General features: G+C 36.9%; 1 protein-coding gene across 1 annotated transcript in view; it reads right to left on the reverse strand.

Annotated features, from left to right (window-relative positions):
- LOC145769445 (uncharacterized) overlaps positions 1-19,558 on the reverse strand; it is a 28,857-nt gene extending 9,299 nt beyond the window's left edge. Inside the window, exons 1-11 of the mRNA XM_082581088.1 lie at positions 19,333-19,558; positions 12,880-12,984; positions 12,643-12,715; positions 9,693-9,784; positions 8,103-8,162; positions 6,976-7,089; positions 5,299-5,432; positions 4,485-4,635; positions 3,932-4,053; positions 2,898-3,036; positions 2,154-2,285 (exon numbers count right to left, since the gene is read on the reverse strand). Of these exons, the coding sequence (XP_082437214.1) occupies positions 2,154-2,285; positions 2,898-3,036; positions 3,932-4,053; positions 4,485-4,635; positions 5,299-5,432; positions 6,976-7,089; positions 8,103-8,162; positions 9,693-9,784; positions 12,643-12,715; positions 12,880-12,984; positions 19,333-19,440 (1,230 nt within the window). The 5' untranslated portion in view covers positions 19,441-19,558. The remainder of the gene's footprint in view (positions 1-2,153; positions 2,286-2,897; positions 3,037-3,931; positions 4,054-4,484; positions 4,636-5,298; positions 5,433-6,975; positions 7,090-8,102; positions 8,163-9,692; positions 9,785-12,642; positions 12,716-12,879; positions 12,985-19,332) is intronic.
- Between the last annotated feature and the right edge of the window lie 3,814 nt (positions 19,559-23,372).

Raw genomic sequence — 23,372 nt, forward strand, 5'->3', positions numbered from 1 at the left:
TCAGTGGATGATGCAACATCCAACTTGATCTTGAAATTAATGGATGATGCAACATTCATGCAACAACAGCCCTAGTGCTTTATAATTATTGAGTTATGCCTGCATGTAGGGAGTGAGAGGCACTTCATAAGTAAAAAGCAGTTTTGAGGTGAAATAAGCATGAATCTACCTTTTTGCATGTTTTGTTAAAAAAAACAATAAAACTCAAAAAACCCGGTTTTTTTCGGGTTGGGCTTTTTTTTAAAAAAACCGGGTTTTTCTCAACCCTGGATTTATTAGTGAGGAGATGAACGTGGAACCATATTACCAAAAATGTTGCTTTTTCAATACCAAACTCGTTTAGAAAAACAACACATCTGTTGAATGGTTTTGACTCAAGTTACACGGTTCGAAACGGAAAGAAAACATTGAGGAACATGAACAGAATAACGTCAATGATATCGTTCAGTCGCTGGTTTGTGTAATATATTGAAGGTTAGTATAGGCATCTGCATCAAAGTACCTATGCTCAGCTAACAAAATCCGCCCTTTTTACACAAAAAAGACGGATTTTATGAACTATTAACAACAACTAGAAAAAACACCAGGCCATTAAAATACCAAAGGATCGTTTAAATGTAAGTATTGAAATTAGTTTGGACTAATGACAGAAAGCTTTGTAAATCAAATCAACACAAAATCATTAAGCGTGGAAAACTACGATCTAATGGAGACAAGTGGCACTTGAGACGTAAGGAAACAATAAATTCCAAAGTCAGAACAACACTCAAGATATTAAATCAGCACTCAGCAGGCAAAGCAATAAACGAGTTTTCGGACATCGAATAAACGTAACTTCAACGAACGTTTGCAAGACAAATAAACACTTGTTGCTCAAGTGACGGACTTATCAAGGAAATTAAATCGTTGACGCAACAGAGCCATGAGGCACAACTTCTCCAACCATGCCAAGAACTGGCAAACATGAATTCAAGCGACATTTCTTAGTAAATAAAGCACGTTTCCATTTTTAACAAACAAAAAGCTAAATTATTGTTCTACCATATTGCATGGGCCTATCATATTTTCATTACTCAACATGAGGACATGTTTCGTAAACTAGTAAAATGCAAGTAAATTTTTGCGTTTGAAGATTTTTTTGCATCTTGGCCTATAGGTCTATGTAGTAAAAGTTTCAGTTAAAAAAACAAACGAATTTATTTGTCAGATTCAGCCCATGAACATTTGTTTGTTCCCTTAACTTTTTTCAATAAGGAAAAATCAACTTTAACGAGATTATCAAATTGTTTCCACGAAATATGATTGAAATTGTTCAGTTAAGATAACGAACTTAACGTCTCTTTTTGCAATATTGTGGCTACATCATAGAAAAACGTTTTCTTCGTTTGAATTATCAGCTACAGCTATTGCAGACATTTAATTGTGCGATTTGACAGTTCGAACAGTTAGATCGAACACGAACAGTTTGAAATCATCAATGCCAACGTTTTATCTGCCAGATACTTCACAAAATGCTAATTGCTAAATGTTATCCCATTCTTTGGTTTGGGACAGAAGCATCCAATCAAAACAGTAAACTCAGAAAATGAAGTGGTCTATTAATCCAAGTAGGCAACACAGGAGTCATACAAATAAAATCCATCTGATATGGTCATCGAGGCCAGCACTACCTCTGTTTGCCACAGAAACAAATGTACCATATCCACAAGCAATCCATTCAATTTTAAAGTTAATAAATCATTTTCTTAAACAAGGATACTTCTGTCACAGACCATAGAAAACAAACTTTTTCTTTTTGGTATTGTTTGGCCATATTTAGCTTTCGCCAAAGCCACATAAAAATATACTCCTATTGAAAATGAAAGCAAGAAAATTAAAAATGCAAAAAAGAGGACATTTGAGCATTTTCAAGTGTTCTCGAAGGACAGTTCATTTTTTATGAGAAGAGAACAAACCCTCGTAAAAGAGGACATACGGTAGCCTCAATATTGCCAGAGCAAATGCGTCTTCATCTGACTGTTTGTCTGAGTTAAAATTATCACAAATTATTTGCAGTCATGTCTGTGTTAATGATACACTGCGTCAAACGCATCACCGACGACAAAAAAGCGTCAAATAATGTTTTGCAAACGTCTACTTTCCAATCAACTTACCTGCGACTCTGGTATGATGACTGAAAACTGATTCCAATCAATGATCCCTTGCAAGGGCAAGTGGTAGTGGTCGGATATGATGACCGGAACACAACCGGAATAAACCGCTTCGGACAATCGGGGACTCCAAGACTAGAAATAGAGATGTTTTAACTTTTTTTTCGAAACCTTTAAAAGGTAATTAAAACTAATAGATTTTCATAGAACACTAGAGATTGTTACCGCGATGATTTGGCAAGTTTGTTTGCCGGCTAGAGCACTGCATTTCAAAGTGCAGGATTTAGCAGCCTCCGATCTGTTGAAGACGTTCAGCCATTTCTCGTGAGACGAGTTGCTTTATAAAGGAAAGCGTTTCACCGTCTCAAAAATCAATCTCCTATTTTTCAAGCATTGATTTGTAAGGTTACTGAGCTGTTGTAAGCATTGTGGCACAATACATGGTCTTCAAATTCTGATCTTCCAACATGTCTTCACTAACAAAGCGCGATTGCAAAATTGACTACGTTGAAAAGCTAATGGAACCATCACAGTTGACATATAAAGGTTCAGATTCAACATAAAGTATCACTATAAAATGGAAACCAAAAGAGAATGATTGGGACGAAAAGTTGCCCGGCCAGCAAAATTTGTCTGTTTTTACATAGTTTGAACAACGTAGAAACAACGTGTAACTTTGAAACGACGTCGAATACCGTTGAAACGATGTAAAAACTGCAATTTTTGCTGACTGGGTTATACACCAACCTCCCTTCCTCTTATAATGAGACAAAACTTCGCTCGCTTGAGGTAGTCCATGTAGGAATTTAGAGCCAGTTCGTGATTGATGAGGACTATGTCACCATCTTGGGACCACTTGTTCCACAACGAAGGTCGGACCCTCCCGCTGCAAGAAATAACTAGTTGAGTGCTATCTCCTCCTGGTAAAATAGTTTCGAAGTAAATACAAAAATTATCACTTGTTGATGATTCTTTTGGGTTTGTTTACTGTGAATATGTTATTTTGGTGTATTTTTTCGCTACCTCTCTTCCCACATCACGCCAAATATGATTCTCTCGAGAATTTCCCATATCAGTACACACTAAGACAATTTTCTTTCTTATTTGTATGTAAATCGTTTAGAAACATTGTTTCTCCTTTTACCACGGTGATACTAAAGTATGCAAATGCAATTGATATTATGAAGAATGCTGAAGTGTGAGAGTGAATATTAATATTAATTTAATTATGAATAGACAGACAAAATAAAGTAACTTTAGCGGGTTTAACACGTTTTATTACAAAGAGATATAACATAATTAAAAAAATCAACTCAAACGTTTTCGACACGTACGTGTGTCATTATCAAAAATTACTTAACTCTACAATATACTGATTATATAATATATACATAAAAAATTATAAGATAAATTTGACTATGCACTATAATTACTTAGAAATAGCTGCCATGTGCCGAAGGTCGGATGTAACAATTCAGTTGCGTTTAGACAAAGATCATTGTAACTAAGTAGTTAGTATTGTGCACAGTAAACATAAAACCTACTAATATCTACGTTTTAATAAGTACGGTATTTTTGAGGCACGACATTTTCTTTCATCGGAACAAAAGCGTTTTAAAGTGCCACCGCGCGTTGAAGATGGTTGGTTGATCAAAACTACTTGTTATTAATGTTCAATTGTTTACAACTAAGCTGATGTCTGTTCTTACAAACAGTGAGCAAACAGTTATTACCACAAGATAAGAGGTGTACTTGGGGGGCTTTAAATAGGATTAACTCACCTGGTAAGATCTCCGGCAAAAAAAGCGAAAACCAGTCTTGAATTTGAGCTGAACGCCGCTCCGCCTCTCCTATTGGCTAGCCCGCTCAGCCCCATTGAAGGCGTGGAAGGTAAACTGATATCCTAAAGCATTACAAAACTCTAATGTTCAAAATAATCTGTCAAAGTTGTTTCTTATCGTCTCTAATAAATAATATTCAGTTGCTCGTTTAATTACATACGGTGGTTGGTTTTGTGACTTCCAGCACTTCATTAAAATCTTCATTGGTTCTTTTACTTTTCATATTATTTTTGTTTTGACAAACTTTATGATGCCTTTAACTACGAACTTGGGCGCTTCTATGCAATGCTCAAATTTCTCATAATGACATAAAAGTGACAAAAACTATTGCTGCAAACACACTCAATCCAACAAGACTGTGGCTCAAAAACTAAAGCGAACTTATGCAGCCGCCACCACTAACGAAACAAGATAATCAAAATTATGGACCATAGAGAGCTGTACAAACGTAGTAAACAACTTTGTGACAAAGATATTCACAATTGTCACTTACTTTGTGAGGAACAAAGTAAGGGTCGTCGTAGTCGGCTGTGTTCACCAACGCAACAGCATTCTTTAGCAGGCCATCTCCCACTGCTGCCCCCAAGTCGTGAGCACAAATGTAGAAGTGGTCACTCCCACCGGACCAAGACCAGTACGGGTGGCTGGGATAAAAACATTGCTCATAGTAGTCGAGTAAATTACAGTAGAGGCATGCATAGTGAAAATAGAGTACACGACACACGTTTGCTAAAATGTCTTTTAATCATATTCCATGCACAAAAGTTTTAAAGAAATTGTGCGTCAAAGGCAATGACATGCAGTAGCAAGGCAGTGTGTTGCAATTGCTGTGTTACCAGCATCACCCTGTCCGCGGCTTTTCGACGAAATTTCGCAATTTGCGGACATTTGGATGTCTCAGTAATAATTCAGCCAGACATGTCAAAATCGACTGAGAGATACGCATATTTTGGATATGAACTCTATTATTCTGATTTGTGTTTTTTGCCAACATTGAAAGAGTTGCTAAACATAGCCTAAGCCAAGTAGGAAACGTCCATAGTTGAATAAAACGGAAATTAGTACAGTACTGGCAAGCTTCATTTGAGCGCAGTAACAAAGATAATAATGTGACTGTTTGCAACGATTTTCTACCAAAGGCTATCACAAGTTGATACAATATGATAAATTTAAATCCATAAACTTGTTTTTAATGATTCTTTCCACAGCAATAAGCTCACTTATAGTACATCCTTTATACTTATATATGCTTATATCCTTTGCTTAAAGGAAAATGAAATGATTTATAGTTATTTCAGGAAACCTACTTTTTCTTTATCTCTTCCAATATCTCTCCTACAAAACGACGAGCCTGGATGAGCCCTTGATGCTCGTTGGTGGCATCTAAAATGTAGGAGGAGCAGCGGATTGGGATAAAAAAGAAGGTCGCTTGATCTCCAGACTGATGAGACAAGAAGAAAACAGTTTATCGATCAATAAGTTGTTGTTTTACATCGTAGAAAGGGATACTTTGCTGGATCGGTAGGCTGTTTTATCGAGCTTATGGCCTACAAGACTAACATCACTGCCATAATGGCTAAAAAATGCTGCAGTAAAACTATCTTGAAAATGTTTCACTTTTAAATTGAGCTGTAAAACAATTTAGAGATGGGATGGGTTGTTACAACCTATAACCACCGTTTGAAACAGAAACGTGTGCCTTGAAGCATTGAGTTCTGTCGAATTCAAGAGAGGCTATTCATCAGAAGTACAAATTTTGGGTCCACGTCTTTTAGGCGCAGACAGTTAGGCGCCGGTCAGATAGGCGCGCACACTGTGGCGTCTGGATATTTAGGTGCGGAGCACTGTGGCGCCCGTTCATTTAGGTGCCATTTCTAGTAAAGTCTGCAGATTGTATCAGCTTGGCAGGTAGGGCAATGCTTTTCACACAAAATGTTATATTGAACAAAAAATATGTTGTTTTATTAATGCGCGTGTGGAGATGAGGTGCGAGACAATGCTCTACTATTCTAGATATTAGCACATCTCCACAGGACATTTGCTATGCATCCTGAACACAGGTTGCAGCCAGATAGAACTTTACTTAATCTGTTATCTTTCGCAATTACTTCTACTCGGGATGGATTGGTCGTGTGGCGACTTCGTATGAGACAACGCTCTACTACATGAATACATTTCTATTTGCAATATGAACCCTGGCTACACGTTGCAAGCATAATGGTGCGACTTTGCTCGTTATTAAACCTAGTCTGGGTTTTGACGGAAAACTAAGTTACTTTTCACTCTAGCCTACCACCCGCTTGAATATAGGCTACGGTATATTTTTTACTGATGTTTAGTGTAGTTATTATTTGACTCACTACAAGTGATCTCAGACATGTTCAGAAAGTGGAATACCGTAATTTATTGATAAATCTGGACTAACAACAAATAAATGCCGAACACGCGCATTACAATACAATATATTTTTCTGTTCAATATAACATTTTGTGTGAAAAGCATTGCCGGTTTAAGCAGCTTCACTCACGGAAGCCATGGCATATTTTTCTGTTCAATATAACATTTTGTGTGAAAAGTATTGCCCTACCTGCCAAGCTGATACAATCTGCAGACTTTACTAGAGATAGCACCTAAATGAACGGACGCCACAGTGTGCGCACCTATTTGACCGGCGCCTAACTGTCTGCGCCTAAAAGACTTGCTCTCCAAATTTTCACTGGTTCCATATTTGCAGGCCTTGGATTCAAAGTAAAAAGAGCGGATTTTGATGGCTGGGATAAACTATTATATTGCCGAGTGGCGAGTATCCAACTTATGAATAGAAAAACCTCGCACAAAATTAAACACAATTTTTTTGAGTTAGCAAGTATCATAAGTTGTAAAATAACTTGAAAAAATAAAAACCTTAAATACAAATACTTTTGATTAATTTTTTTATGACTGATGTAGTCCGAACTGATGTATTTTAACCGACCGGGACTTGCCTGAGTAATAAAAGGCGATCGATGAAGTATCTCTACAAACTTTCGCTCGACAGCATAGCCCCCTGTCCGATGAGGGCGGTGCTCACTTCCAATATTAGTTTGGTAAACGAATATCTGAATGATGAAAAAGTAGCTAATATAATGGTATAACGTGTAACGTACTGCAAACAATGTCCTTGAAAACGAGCAATCGATTCTCTACTTTGTCAGGTTGGTGACAGAACAGAGCGCCGTAGTAAAACAGAATTCAATTATCTACTGAAAGTGTAATTTAACCTTAATTGATTGATGCTGCTGTTGCTTTTTTGTCTTGTCTTGACCGTTGTCGTTGACAAATAACAAAGTTTCACAAAATAGAACCCAACAAAACTGAGGTTGATCAAAAATCAGGAATTCATTGATGACATCAGTAAATCGTTGACCAGACAATTTAGCACCGCGACTACTTTCTATAAATGAAATCTTGTTGCCAGCAAACCTTTGTTAAAATACTTAAAAAGGTTTCAACAAAATGACTGGAAGTGGGATAACTAAAACCGAGTTTATTTGAACCTGTCAAACGTGTTCAAAAGACAGATCAGCAACCACAACCAACAATGCAGAATACCTTTGATGAAGTAATAAAATCCTGAAAGAAGATTCTTAGCGAGTCGGAGTAATAGCTGAGTGGTAAAGCATGATCATGGCAGAGAACATTAAGGAATATTAGCAAACAAGAAAATACAAGCTATCAAGCAGGACTATCATACTGTGAAGATGGAAGCGTTCTTCCTAACTATCAGCACTTATCCATGTAGAAAGAAATGAGCCAACAAAACCAGCAACCGCCAAGGGAAGACATTGTGAAGAAGGGAACGTTCTTCCTGACTATCAACACAAGGCTGAATAGTGAGCACTCACTAGTACAGCGAGCAATTGTAATTCGCTAAGCATAACGGTGTAGCTTCCACGCTAGCCATTTAAATCATCCAATCAACTATCTGCTTCTCGGAAGTCGATTGTAGCAAGAATTGACAGAAAGAAAATGAAACACTCTACTAAGTATGAATTGAAGCACAACAAAAAAAACCGCAGAGAAAATTAAAACAAAACAGCAGGAGCGTCAAAAATAATACTGGAAGACTCACCTTCAAGTTGATCATCATTTCGGAGTAATCCGATGATGGCGCTGGAACTGGTTTAGCGGCCTGAAATTAACAAAATTTATATTAGATTATAACTAAGTTGAATACTTACACAGTAATGTTTATGTACATTCCTTATACAACTTTTACTGATACATTTCACAGGTCTATACAATATATTTAAAATAAGATTCAGCAGTTGCAAACAAAAGCGCTCCATGCACCACAGTCAGCAGAACCAGTGATAAAACAAAAACGGTAAAAACTAATTGCTTTTTATCATTTAGCAAAGATTTTACTTTTTCCTGTTTATACTTTTCAGCTTGCACGTGATCATTACTTCGACAAGATACTTGAGGTAGCGGTGGACCTTTTATGTCAGTATTTACCGTTATTAATAAGTACAGTCTCATAAACTTATAGTTATATGAGAACATTTATAATATAGAAACTTTAAGTTTCATTGTTGCGCACAGTCCAAAACTACAATCTATGCAACCAGCAACAAACAATTCACTGATACAGTGTCAACTTTCAAAATACCATGATACATAAAATGGCGGAAATTACTCAGTTGTTTCATAGAGAGGATGAAGTTCCGCGTATTGTGCTTTTTGAGTAAAGCTTCAGCCAAGTTTGTATATTCAATGCCATACGGTCAATCAGTCATACATTGTAAAAAGTACAGGTGATAGGCTACGCTCTGCCTCGGCACCTGACTTGGTGAAAAAAAGACAGTTGAGTTCGTACAGACGTGGTTGGAATCCGAATAGCCGCCCTTGTGGCTGTGCAGAGTGCACTCCGGTAACTACTGGACGTCCAATGGGTATTGGGTACTAACTATACTAACTAATGTCACTTACGATAAACATGTTTTAATGCAGAGACTTTTTGTGGCTGTTGTGAGCCGGAAAGGCCCGTTTCGGTGAGTCCGATCCCTTAACGGGGGATTTTTTCAATTTTTTTTTTAATTATCTGGTACCGTAGCTTAATTATCATTGCCGTTTTAGGGTTAGGGGTTAGAGGTTAGGAACTCACCGAATCGGACTCACCGAATAGTAGCAGACCCGTTGTGAGAAGAGATTTCTACACACTCTTACTATGCAGTAAAAGTTGATGATTTTACTTAGTGTTTGCATTTTGGAGAAAAAAACACACACACACACAAGGAATGATTAATTTCAATTGAATGCAAACGAAAAATTTGGTAATGAACTTACTAGGCTATACAATATGATAAAAAACAGTAAAAAACATATGTACGGAAAACTATACAATAGAAAACCGTATTAGCATGAGTAACATGAACTATAAAACCATACAAAATAACCACAAAATAGACCACAATTTTTTTGCTGCATTGTTAGAATTTGCATCAAACAAATGTTCTCGGACGAAAAGATTATTGGGGTCAACGTCAAACAAACCACACAACTTTGACAATGACAGACGTGGGCTACAAGGCATAAACTTCAGGCGTTTACTCTGTACTTGCTGTAGTATAAATCTCTATTGTCAAAATCGAAGATGAGTAGTCATGTTCATTGTTCAAGACAAGCCACTGGATTGAAACCAATTGTTGCGACAACGTACCTTGCTGGTCGACTTTAGTTTCACATAAAGATGAGATTGTGAAGATTGTTGGAATGATGCGGACGTTTTCAGCCAGCCATTGCTGTTAAAAGCTAGAAAAAATCACATATTGAAGAAACAATACGGCAATACCAACAGTTAAATTTTTGCACATGGTATACAAATTTCAGGGTCCACGTCTTTTAGGCGCCGGTCAGATAGGCGCGCACACTGTGGCGTCTGGATATTTAGGTGCGGAGCACTCTGGCGCCCGTTCATTTAGGTGCTATTCCTAGTAAAGGCCTACCTGCCAAGCTGATACAATCTGCAGTAATTGCCGTACCTGCTAAGCTGATACAATCTGCAGACTTAACTAGGAATAGCACCTAAATGAATGGGTGCCACAGTGCTCCGCACCTAAATATCCAGACGCCACAGTGTGCGCACCTATTTGACCAACGCCTAACTGTCTGCGCCTAAAAAACTTGCTCCCAAATTTCAAAACCACTAATCTGTTTATATCATTGTTTAGTTGTGATAAAAAAAACTTTAATATTCATCACCAAAATTGTGCCACCGATGTCATATTCTACATGAAATTGGATTACAAAATAGCTACTGTCTAAAGCAGGGGTTCTCAACTGTGGCCCTCGGCCTCCCAAGGGGGCCACAGAGCGTTTTCAGGGGGCCACGATAAAAGGCTTCATTAATGAATTATATTATAACATGTATTAATTGACAGAAACGTAGAATTGTGACACAAAAAGCACTCATGTAGGACGTAGGTGTTAGTATCGTAAAGCTAGCTAAAAGCATGGTTTTTCATCGTATGTTCTATCTCACTGCATGTTGCATCATCTTTTGTGATTGTAACGTAACAAGCAAGGATATGCTTGATTTATTGCCGTAGTCTATTACGAAAAAGAACGCATTGGCGTGGCTTTGTGATGTTTTCATTTTGTTAATGAAAAACGTGTACAGCAGGTTTAGTTAATTGGATTTAGTTGTAGTTATAAACTGAATGTTAAAGTAAGACTGTGTGTTAAAGTGAGACTTTTTAGTGGTAGATTCGTCTTGCTGTATCAAAGACTGAGCCGAATATAAAACGCTTGCTAAAACAAAATCAGGCCAAATTTCGCATTGAGGTATAAAGCATTTAATCACTCGTTAAATGTTTTCATTGATTTCGTTTCGTTTGTTGTTCTTTAAACAAATATATTTTTATTTTACTCAAGGGGGCCACGGTCTTTTAGAGCCACAGTCTGGGAGGCCATGACTCAGAAAAGGTTGAGAACCACTGGTCTAAAGCATAGATATACTTGTGAAAAGCATTGACGGTATTATAGTTGAGTATACAGGGTCATCAGTATTTATCGTTACAACTTAAATTGGTTGGATTTATAAAATGAAAGAAAATATAGAATTTTTGCAAATGTATTATTGTGGAAAAAGCAATAGAGAGTTAATACACAAAATATTATTCAATATGTCCTCCATCTGCGTCAATAACTAGTTGAAGACGTTTAGGAAAAGCCTTGCATGTGTCACGAATTACTTTCTGAGGGACTTTGGCCCACTCCTTCTGCAGTTTCACCTTCAGAGCTTCCAAACTTTGATGGTGAGTGGCCAAGACCTTGCTCTCAAGGTATGACCAAGGAGATTCAGATCGGGGGAAGATGGGGGCCATTCCTCTTTGGGAATGAACTGCGGGACATTCTCGGAAAGCCACTCCTGAGTCTTTTTAGCCCCATGTGATGGTGTAGAGTCCTGCTGAAAAGACCAGGGACGTTTTTTGAAGTGCTTCTGGGCCCAGTGCAACAATGCGCCAATGAGGATGTCATCTTGATAGTTTTGCTGGTTCAATTTCACCCCCTGGTCAACAAAAAAGAGGGGTCTTTTACCGGACTCTGTCACGGCTGCCCAGACCATCACTGAGGCGGCACATTGTTTCCTTGTCACCACTCGAGATGCTTCATCCCCATCCCTCGACCAAACCCGATCGTTTTGGGTGTTAAAGTGATGTTCAACATCAAATTTCTTCTCATCACTGAAAACGAGATTGGTAGCATGTCATCCTGAATGCAGGAAAGAAGAATCTAGGATCTTTGGAGTTGTTTATCAACAACTTGAGCAGAAAGTTGTTGTGAAGAAAGGGGCGTTCTTCCCGGCTATCAGCACAAGGCTGAGCACTCACTAGTACAGCGAGCTGAGCACTCACTAGTACAGCGAGCTAGAATACGGTGCGATACTGATGAGCCCAGCCTCATGGGCGAAACACGTGTCTATCGCTGTCAATTCTTGCTACAAATCGGCTGCCGAGAAACAAGTTGTTGTTTCTTGGCATGCTTGAATGGAGACATCTTCAGGTCCTTTCGGAGTAAAGTTGACATGGTCCCATACGACACTCTCGACTCTTTAGCCAGAACCTCGATGGATGAAATAGATTGTAACGCGAAATATTGATGACCCTGTATTATAAAAACGTATGTCTGTACCATTATGGTCTGTACTACGTGGAAAGACTCTTTTGCATTCAACAAATTTCACACAGATGCTTGCACCAAGGAAAGAAATACTTTACACAAATTAGATGGTACAATTCATCAATGATAGAAAAGTTATAGCTTTGCAAAATGCAAATTGCAACATAATAAAAAAACATCTTTAATAAAGCCATATATATGCTAACAACAGCGTCTGAGTTCGAGTAGTCTGACCACAAAAGTTTAAAAACCTGGAACTTTTAAAAGAGATAAAAAACAATATATATGTGTTATTGTATAACCAGTCAACCACTTGGTTTCATAATTACTGTTCTACAAAAGTTTATTGAAAGCAATTGCATTATTTGGAATTTTTGCAGCAAATTGAACCAATTATAAAAACGGTAAACTATGAAAAACCAAGCGATGAAATTAGAAAATAATTTTATATTGAAACATTTGTGAATCTTGCATACTATTTTGCTTACCCACACATTCATCAAACATGTCACAAACTTTTCGAAGCGAAGCAATATCAGGAGCTTGCACGTGAATTAGATCCTAAAGAAGAAGCAAATAGAAGTGAAAAGTTTAAGTGTTTATGCTGAAGCTATAACTGAATACAGCTGCAGAGGGTTTGCTGTGAACTTGTTGTTTTCGTAAATCGATAGAAAACCTTAAAAGGTAGCGTATTTCAACATAAAGTTGTTCAACCCTTTACTTACCCTTGCAGACACATCGCTGTGCTTTAGAAGTCTATACTCATACTCTTGGACAATTTTTACATCTGAATTACTTTCAGGTGCTTTCGCAGAATGATCCACAATCGCCTGTGAAATAAAATTTAGTTGACAGTAATAAGTTAAAAAACAAGCGTTTCACGGTAGTTTGAAACATCAAAAGATGTTATTTAAGTGCTGCCATCATACCTATGCGATGTAAGGAAGATAGTAGAAAAATAAAAAGAATCACCAAAACCAAACAGTGACATCTCTAAACATATATATATGGAAGATGATGGTAGGCTTGAGTGAAGAGTAACTTAGTTTTCCGTCTACCCTAGGTTTAATAACGAGCAAACTCGCACCATTATGCTTGCAACTTGTAGCCAGGGTTCATATTGCAAATAGAAATGTATTCATGTAGTAGAGTGTTGTCTCATAGGCAGGCGCGGATTTATGGGGGGGGCCCGGGCCCCCCCCGAAATGTTGCGAGGAATTATTGTTGAAATTCTATGTATCCGCATCAAATCGTTTGATATGCGTCTACACAACTGATATTAGTCCCACGGCAGACTTAACTTATCTGGGAGGGGGGGGGTAATTTTTTGTTATTATTATGGTTAAAATCATCCATCGATCAGACTCCTTTATTCCGTTATACAACTGTAAATGCATTTTAATAGCAACATTTGTTGGAGCTGACTCAGCTGAAACCAATGCTGAACCAAATGACGTCAGTTGAAACAATCTGAAACCTTGAATGGCTGTTTTATAGTTTTTAGCCTTCATTATAATTTCAATCAATTGCCGTCTATGCTTGCAAACATACAAACATCCAATTGGTCATGGACACTGCATACAGGGTTTTAAACCAGATTTCAAGTTTACTTTGCATGCTTAGCAATTTTTATTCAAGCAAAATGTATTTTTCAAACATTCACAATTGATGAAATGGCTGTTTCTTTTAATGTATATTTTATTTTATGGCATATCGTATATGTCGTAGTATAGTAGCGTAGCCAAGGGGAGGGGGGGGGTTACAACCCCCTCCCCCTTTGGCACGCGTGTGACATCACGATATTGAGAATAATGCTTTCAGTCTCTGTTTCTCTAAAATAAAGTTTTCCTAATTTTAAACGAAACTGCATTAAAAGAGCGAGTTTTGCCAATACCAAACATTTAAATATCTCAGCCAGGAATTAGCAACAAGAAAACATAGAGACTTAGGTTTATTACCGAAAAATCCGAAGAAAACATGATCTTATCACCATTTTACAGGAATATTTATACCCACATTTTTGTTGAAAATGCTCCCAGAATGCACCAACTTCAAAGCAATTTTTCAAAATTTTCTGGGGGCTGCCCCCCAGACCCCCGCCGCTGGGTGTCGCATTTGGCGAAGACGCCGACGGGCTTCGCCCGCCGGCCGTAAAAACCCCCCCTTTCAAAATTCCTGGCTACGCTACTGTCGTAGTATCATTGTTAATATCTGTTTTATCTTTTTCTTTCTGTTTAATTGATTTTCAAATTTTCTGGCCCCCCCCGAAAAAAACTCCTAGATCCGCGCCTGCTCATAGGTACTTGCCACATGACAAATTCATCACGAGTAGAAGTAATTGCGAAAGATAACAGATTAAGTAAAGTTCTATCTGGCTGCAACCTGTGTTCAGAATGCATAGCAAATGTCCTGTGGAGATGTGCTAATATCAAGAGTAGTAGAGCGTTGTCTCGCACCTCATCTCCACATGCGCATTAACGAAACAACATATTTTTTGTTCAATATAACATTTTGTGTGAAAAGCATTGCCCTACCTGCCAAGCTGATATTATACAATCTGCAGACTTTACTAGGAATGGCACCTAAATGAAGGGAGCAAGTCTTTTAGGCGCAGACAATTAGGCGCCGGTCAAATAGGCGCGCACACTGTGGCGTCTGGATATTTAGGTGCGGAGCACTGTGGCGCCCGTTCATTTAGGTGCTATTCGTAGTAAAGTCTGCAGATTGTATTATATAAGCTTGGCAGGTAGGGCAATGCTTTTCACAAAATGTTATATTGAACACAAAAATATGTTGTTTTGTTAATGCGAGTGCATTTATTTGTTGTTAGTCATGACTTCAGTGAGTGAAGCTGCTTAAACCGGCAATGCTTTTCACAAAAAATCTTATATTGAACAGAAAAATATATGTATATTGTTTTTTTTAATACGCGTGTTTGGCATTTATTTGTTGTTAGTCCAGGTTTGCGTTGGCGAAATCTTTATCAATAAATTACACAGGCCAACAAAAAAGATAAAAAATTTTGTGTCTGCAATGTAAGATGTGATTTGGGGTATATTGAGGCTGCTGATTTCAAAAATCACATCAGATTTTACCCATCACATCAGGTTTTTGAGATTTTTGCATGATATTTTTTCTGATAATATTGGCTTTTTGGCCGAATTTTCTCTTACTGTTACCGTTTTATAAAGACCTTATGAGCCAACAGTGTTTGAAAATTTGTCATATTCATGGAAATGATTTTATTTTGTAACATTTGGATATGTATGATGACACCATGACCATTGGAGTGACCGACCTACCTTCCGAAGGTACACTAGTCAGAAGGCCCCCCTAGCTATTAACCCCCCTACCATAAACCACCCCTTACAGGCAGAGGTGTTTTTTGTTATTTTTTTTTTAATATCATTTTAAAGTAAAGTATGGTTTTCACAGAATTTGTCCATTTCCAAGCCTTACATTGTTGCTCTTGTGTCAATGTGTCATGTAATAATAGGCACACCAATGACATCATAATGGTTATTATTTCTTAACAATCAGCCTGTTAGTTGAGGTTCAAAATGGCTGCTCTTTTAAACCTGACTGAGTACTTCCCTATTGTGTTTTCTGTCTGAGAACATTTTGTGTAGGTTAGTTAGTGGGTGTTGTGAGTGGAAGGTATTGAGATGGAGGATTGCACTGTTGGAAAAAAAAGTAGTAGTACTTGTCATTTGAAATCAATATTTAATGATTCGAATATTTTTTCAGAAAGTAAGCAAAATGATGATTGCAAATTGTTGACATTAGCAGTTCCTCTTTTTCAAGTTCAATCCCAGATTTCCATAGAACTAACTTTGTTTCAGTTTCAGAAAGGTCAGACAAAGCTCTGTAGCCGTCTTTACGGCTATCCTGGGGTATCTGCTTGACTCGAAGACCCATGGTCTCTTCGCAGATTCCCGTTGCTGGAAATTCCTTTTTTATTGCTGTATTTATTGTATTATATTTACCTACAACGAAATAAAATCAATCAATCAATATACCATTTCAAATGACAAGTACTACTACTTTTTTTTCCAAGTTCAGTGCAATCCTCCATCTCAATACCTTCTACTCACAACACCCACTAACTAACCTACACAGGGTGTTCTCAGACAGAAAACACAATAGGGAAGTACTCACTACTCAGTCAGGTTTAAAAGAGCAGCCATTTTGAACCTCAACTAACAGGCTGATTGTTAAGAAGTAATAACCATTATGATGTCATTGGTGTGCCAATTATTACATGACACAAGAGCAACAATGTAAGGCTTGGAGATGGACAAATTCTGTTAAAACCATACTTTACTTTAAAATGATATTAAAAAAAAATAACAAAAAACACCTCTAATTTTTTTCTTTTTTGTAATAAAAGACATCTTTGATTATCTTACAAAAAAACAATTTTCACTCTACGTGGATTCCCACAAGGCTTTTTGGGCGTCTTTTTGCGACCACCCAAAAACAATAGAAGTTGCTATAACTTTTTTTGTTATAGTAATACACAGAAAACACTTGCATTTTTGGAATCTTCACCCTTCAAAATAGTGAAATCGAATGTTTGATCACCTCTCTATCATCAGGGGGCGCAACAAATGACATTTTTGTGTTTGGCAACTCATCAGCGCCACCAAGTGATCAACAAATTTCAAAATGGCATATCTGGTGAACCGGTTGATCAATTTTCATAATTTTTTTTGTTGCATTCAGAATTTCATGCACATCAACATATTTAAAAACAAAAAAATTCTAAGAGGGGCGGGTTGACTTTTTGAAGAAAATCTGTTGAATTATAATGGAATGACTCTTATGTGAAACTTGTCTATGACTTTCATATTAGCAAGATGTTAATTCTGTTTGTGGTGTGAATAAGCAGCAGAATGACATCTTCAAAAAAGTGTGAAAATGACCCTGATGTTTTTTGTTACATATGTGGCAGTTATAGGCTACTGTTCGTAACCAAAGGCAAACCATAACAAGTTTTGTGAAACAAGCATACATACTTTAAAATTCGCCTGGGTGATCAGGACAAATCATGGGCTCCACACATGCTGCATGTAAAGCTTGTGTGGAAAACCTAAGACGATAGATCAATGGAAATCCTAAATCCACTCACAATATTCACAAAAATCATGCTTTGCAAGTGAAAGTTTGTCCAGAGTAACGTTTCCCAAATGTGCATGTGAATTTCCTTTTTTCTGTAGAATTCAACCTATTTTTAAGTGTCTATTCTATTCAATTTTATTTTTCTTTGCTGGCGCAAACATAACAGCGAATGACACTACAAACACACAACTGTAGCACCAATAAAAGGAAAAGATGGCAAAGCGAAAAGGTTTAAAATATGTATTGGGGATTTGCAAAGCCACCAAACCTACTTCTTAACACGAAAAAAATAACAATGTAGCCTACTCTTGTAAAAAAAAATGACGTTGAATGTTAGCAGATAAACTTTGAAGAATTGGGTTCAAGTTACCACACTTCAATAAAATTAAAAAAAAATAAAACAGGTCTTGAAATACCTCAATGTTTTCATTAATATTATGTTTGTATCTCTTGTGTAGACTTTAGACTTTATCGTGATGAATTTAGACTTTATCACAGACCTTGTTAACAAAAAAGAATTCAAATTCCATGAAACGCCATAGTCTACCAATATAGATCAGGAGTCGATTTTACCCATTTTTACCAAAACAGCATTCAGATATCATAAAATCCTGATGTGATACAAAAAATCTGATGTGATTTTTGAATTCAGCACCCAAAATATACCCTAGAATGACATTTACTATGCTGACACAAAAAGTGTGTTGGCTTGTGTTATTCAAGTTTCCGAACTTGACTGAGTGCACTTTTAGTTATATAAGTCAAATAATAACTACATTAAAAATCAGTAAAAAAATATACCGTAGCCTATATTCAAGCGGGTGGTAGGCTTGAGTGAAGAGTAAATTAGTTTTCCAGTAAAACCCCGCCTAGGTTTTGCCAAAGCTAAGCTGATACAATCTGCAGACTTTACTAGGAAATAGCACCTAAATGAATAGGCGCCACAGTGCTCCGCACCTAAATATCCAGACGCCACAGTGTGCGCGCCTATTTGACCGGCGCCTAACTGTCTGTGCCTAATAGACGTGGACCCCTGTCTACTGTATGGTTTACTGCACTGAGGAGACCTTAATGTCGATACAGTGGTGTCCTGTCGGGTCTGCTACTATTTGGTGAGTCCGATTCGGTGAGTCCGATTCGGTGAGTCTGATTCGGTGAGTTCCTAACTTCTAACCCTTAACCCTAAAACGGCAATGATAATTAGGCTACGGTACCCGATAATTTAAAAAAAAAAATTGAAAAAATCCCCCGTTAAGGGATCGGACTCACCGAATCGGACTAACCGAATCGGACTCACCGAAACGGGCCATTCCGGTCCTGTCTGCAGTTACAGTTTCATATATATTTATTTGTTTTGCGATAGTGTTGTTTGACTGACAAAGTTAACCAAAACACACTTCCCGTGATATTTACTGCATTGTATTACGTCTTACATGTTATTAGTATGCAAGTATTTTTGCTATAACACACTACATGCAGTTTACTGCATTGTATGGAACTTAACTCCTACATGGGTTTTCACATATGTCTTCCAGGGCATTACGTCAATGTTAGACAATGGCAGTCAAATTGAAGGGTTCATAAAGTTTTGCACGACAGTCCACACAGACTAACAGTAAGTGTTCACAAACAACAATGCACTATGATTTTTAAGGCTTAAAATTGTTTTTGTTGGCAGTCAGCATACTAAAAAATGATCAAGACGCCTCCACACCAACAGGCATCCTTTCAATATAAAAGCATAGCACATTTTCTAGCATAAAATAATCTAAACTACCGTACTACAATGTATTGTAATGCACAATTTACTTGCTTGGCAACTAATAAATTAAACCCATTTCAAAGGTGCATCAGTTCAATTCAATTTATTTTTCTTTGACGAAATACAGCAGCAATGATGAAGTTACAAAATACGTACGTATGAAATAAAACTAACAAAACAAAAAGGTGACAAAACCAAAAAAGCTTAAGACGTGCAAACGAGGCAAATTTAATGGTTACATACATGAAAGTAAATTAAACAGTTAAACACGGCAGACAAACAACTACATATATACCTTAATTAATACGACCAGAAGAACTGCAGAAACTAACAGAATGACCAAAAACTTGAGCAGGAAACATGGTAAACTCTTCTTCTCAATTGGTTTTCTAGTATACGGCATACTGGAATGCTTCTGGTCAACATGTAAAAATTCAACCAATGTATAATGTTTTAAACTCTCATTACAATGACACTCTATGATACCTGGGCCAGTAAAACAACAAAAATCAAAAGCCTACTCCAGTAGCTGCAAAATAAATCAACATTTATGCACTAAACAAATTGACACTAGAGAAGACTTTTATTTTATCTTTTGCGAGAATAGTATGATACAATTATAACCAATATGTATATACAAATAAAATAGCAACATAGCAATCTAGATACGACAGCAAGTAGCAAAAGAATATAGTCATCAGGTCAGCTGTTACCCTGTTCTTAATGTGACAAATGTCAAGAATCAACAAATTACGTATAAATAATATCAAGATACAATCAGTTCACTTTGTTTGTAGCCTATTTAAAAGGGTCTGCTACTATTCAGTGAGTCCGATTCGGTGAGTTCTTAACCTCTAACCCCTAACCCTAAAACGGCAATGATAATTAGGCTACAGTACCCAATAAATAAAAAATAAAAAATTGAAAAAATCACCGAATAGGGATCGGAGTCACCGAAACGGGCCATTCCGTATTTCAAATCATCACAACGAAAAACAATATACGGTATATGTCAAACATAGTAGAAATCTAGAGAAAGATAGACAACAGCCAGACTTTTGGTGGTTATTCACAATAATATTGTTTTAGAAGAGAATTCGCTTTTTTGAACCACAAACAGGCAAGGCACAACAGGGTTGAGCAAAATAAGGATATATTTTACTTATAAACTGAACTGTGCCTTGTTTGTCTACTCACAATAAGCCACCGCCTGGTCAGAGATGTACAAGAACACGGACCAGGATCATATCATGGTCTGGTCAAATTTCATGTTTGAAGTTGATTGTTTACTATAGGCCTACAGGCAGAGATGGACAAGACCAGGAAATGGAAGGCATATTTTGCAATGGAAAAGATGGAATGCAAGATTTGAATGATGGGAAGGCAGTCATCCTAATTCTAGTACATTCTTTTGTGGCTGATGGAAAGCACAATTTTCAGATTTCAGCAAGCTCTGTTCTTGGTCGCTTCCCATGCGCATTTTGAAATTTAATCCTTTAACAGAGCAGGCAAGCTTCGACTTTAAACAGGTAAAAAAAATTATATCTAATTACTAGTCCCAATATAAAAACATAGGTCCAAGAAATATAGGACTCTTGCCTGACTCTCTGTGGTCAATAAAACAATGCTTGTACACAACTATGTTACATAACATGCACCCAAATTAAACGTCCTGTCTACCCCTAAAATATGTCCTGAATGGCGTAAGTTTTTTTTTTTATGTCAATTATATATTTGTTCATTTGAATATCAAATAATGCAAGGTGGTTTACTTTTTTTTATGGATAATTTCTTGTGCATGCAAATTTGTATTTTACATTGATAAATCTTTCAAAATTTCGTCTGCGAAATTATTTCTATTGCAAGTGTGCTTTTTCTAGTATATATTTTTTATCTCTCAAAAAGTTAGGTCCTCTCCCACCAGGTCTTGATAAGCTTCACGCGAAGGTTTAGACAAAACGTTATGGGATATTTTTTCCATCACTTTGGGATCGGTTAATGTATTTTTATGGAGCTGCTTTTTCGCTATTTCCGTGGGAGGTTGGAGTGAATTCTTTTATGACACCAGAATATTCCACCACAGCTACCGCTTTCATTCCTGGTCAAAATGCCATATACTGATTCTTTTCTTGAAGCAAGGTTGCCGTTTTTAAGTTGGGTAATATCTATGCACTGCAGCTTGACAGCTCTTCTTCTTTGTAGGTTAAGGAACAAGAAGAACGTAGCCTATTCAATTCTATTTTCTAATTTTTTTAGCGGAACAGAACAAACTATTTCTTAAATAAATAACTTTTATAACCATTTTTTAAGACATATATGTGTTGGAAATAGTTCCTTTTCTATCGTTCCAAACATCATCGGGTTTTTTCCGCTTCTTTCATCTTCAGTCTCCTTCCACCAGCTATGTTGATATTGCGTTGATTATTCACAGTAAAAAAACATTACTTTTTGGGCCACTGAGAATGTTGTCTAACAAGCCAGCGTTGTCTTTACAAAGTTCCTTCAAAAGTTGCTGGGGTAATAAAAATTTTCCACCTATTGGAAGAGGATTATAGCCCATTTGAGAACTCCCTTCAAATTGTTGTTTATGATTCCTTTGAGGAAAGGAACCTTTTATTATTTCCTGCAAAGTAAACAATATTAGGCTCACTAGAAGCTTTTAAAGTTTGAAACTAGGTTGACCTATTTATTAGTATTTAAAAGAAGTTTTAATAAACACACATTTTCATCATCATATGTAGACTATATACTTTAATTTTTCTTTTAATATTTCTTTTAATTCTGTTGACTAGAGTTACTAGGTAATACAGGTTAAATTGAAGTTACACACAAATCGTTAGGACAAGAATGAATACTGAAAAGTTTGGGTGTTCATCAGGACAATTATCGTTTCTAGCACTAGTTGCTACGTTCATTGGATGAAATTGAAAGTAAAGTTAACAACAAACGAGATGATTTATTGCTTCACTGACGTTTCGCGCACCATGACAATGCGCATCCTCAGAGCGAATAACATACAAAATAAAATTTCACCAGGTTATATACTGCAGTGCGATTGAAGGCAAGAAAAAATAAAACACGCAATATTTTAAAAAATTGGCCAATGATGTGTGAGCGGTTACTTTCCAGTCCACGTTAAATTACGTAAAAACTTCCAACAATAAACTTAAAAATTCGAAGCAGTGACGACCAACAGAAAAAAAGTGCGATTGAAGACAAGAGAAATAGAACACAATGTTTTAAAGATTGGCTAATGATGTGTGATTACTTTTGACGTTAAATTACGTAAAAAACTTCCAACAATAAACATAAATTCGAAGCACTGAAGACCACTAAAAATTTGAGACAAAATTAGATTGCATTAACGTTTCCAATTGTGTTTAAGTAGGCTTGAAGCCTGCATGTCAATAATGATTTATATATAAGGTTTTGGTAAAAGGTTTCCGTCGTTCCGGTTGAGTACATTGCAATGTTTAACAATGTCATTATAGGATACTGACTAACTGAAGACTATCCTATCTGTAGTTGGGCAAAGCTATGCTGTTCTTACAACTTGCCTATTACCTCGCCTTGTCCACTCCTAGTGACTACCTACTATTCTTCTAGAAGCGAACTCTTATATATAGCGACCTTTCTTATCTGTGTTTCTGATTCTGAACACCTGGTCGGAAACTAGGCTATTTTCTTGATGTAAAAAACTTGCATAATAAGTAGGCTTTATTGTGTTCTTTTATTGTGTGCTTCTGCGATTATTTTCTCCTGTATCAATCACCTGCTTTACGTTATATATATATATAACGGAAAGGAAATCTTAAATTTGTTTTCGTCATCATGCATTGGCTACATAAATCCATCATTGTTAATCTTTCAAAGGATGGCATCTCCCCTGGTGCGAGACAAATTTCCTGCAGATGTCCAGACTTCCCAGCCAGCAAACTTCTTTATAATGTTTAATTGTTTATACATGGCATGCATTGTGATTCAACGTTTGCAGACGTTGAATCAATGTAAAAACGACGGGTTTTGCTAGCTGGGTTGTGTGCTTTTGTGAATGTGCAAAATCGCCTATTACGTAATCACAGAAACTCTTTTAGTGGAAGGAAGTCGAGTTGCAACCGTGTTTATTTGTCTACTATTCTTTATACACATTGCAAAACATTTCTGCAATCTTAGAACAAGTGCATAAGTCAGACATAAATACAAACTTGCAAACACGTTGACAACTAAAAGTAGCCTACTTCGGTTATTTTATCTATAAAAGAAACCCGTTGTGTCGAATAGCACGAAACGTGTGTGGCGAAATGTTTGATGGCAGGTGTTAGAACTTCAATCAAA

Source organism: Aplidium turbinatum, chromosome 4 (assembly GCF_918807975.1).
Source record: "Aplidium turbinatum chromosome 4, kaAplTurb1.1, whole genome shotgun sequence".
NCBI lineage: Eukaryota > Metazoa > Chordata > Ascidiacea > Aplousobranchia > Polyclinidae > Aplidium > Aplidium turbinatum.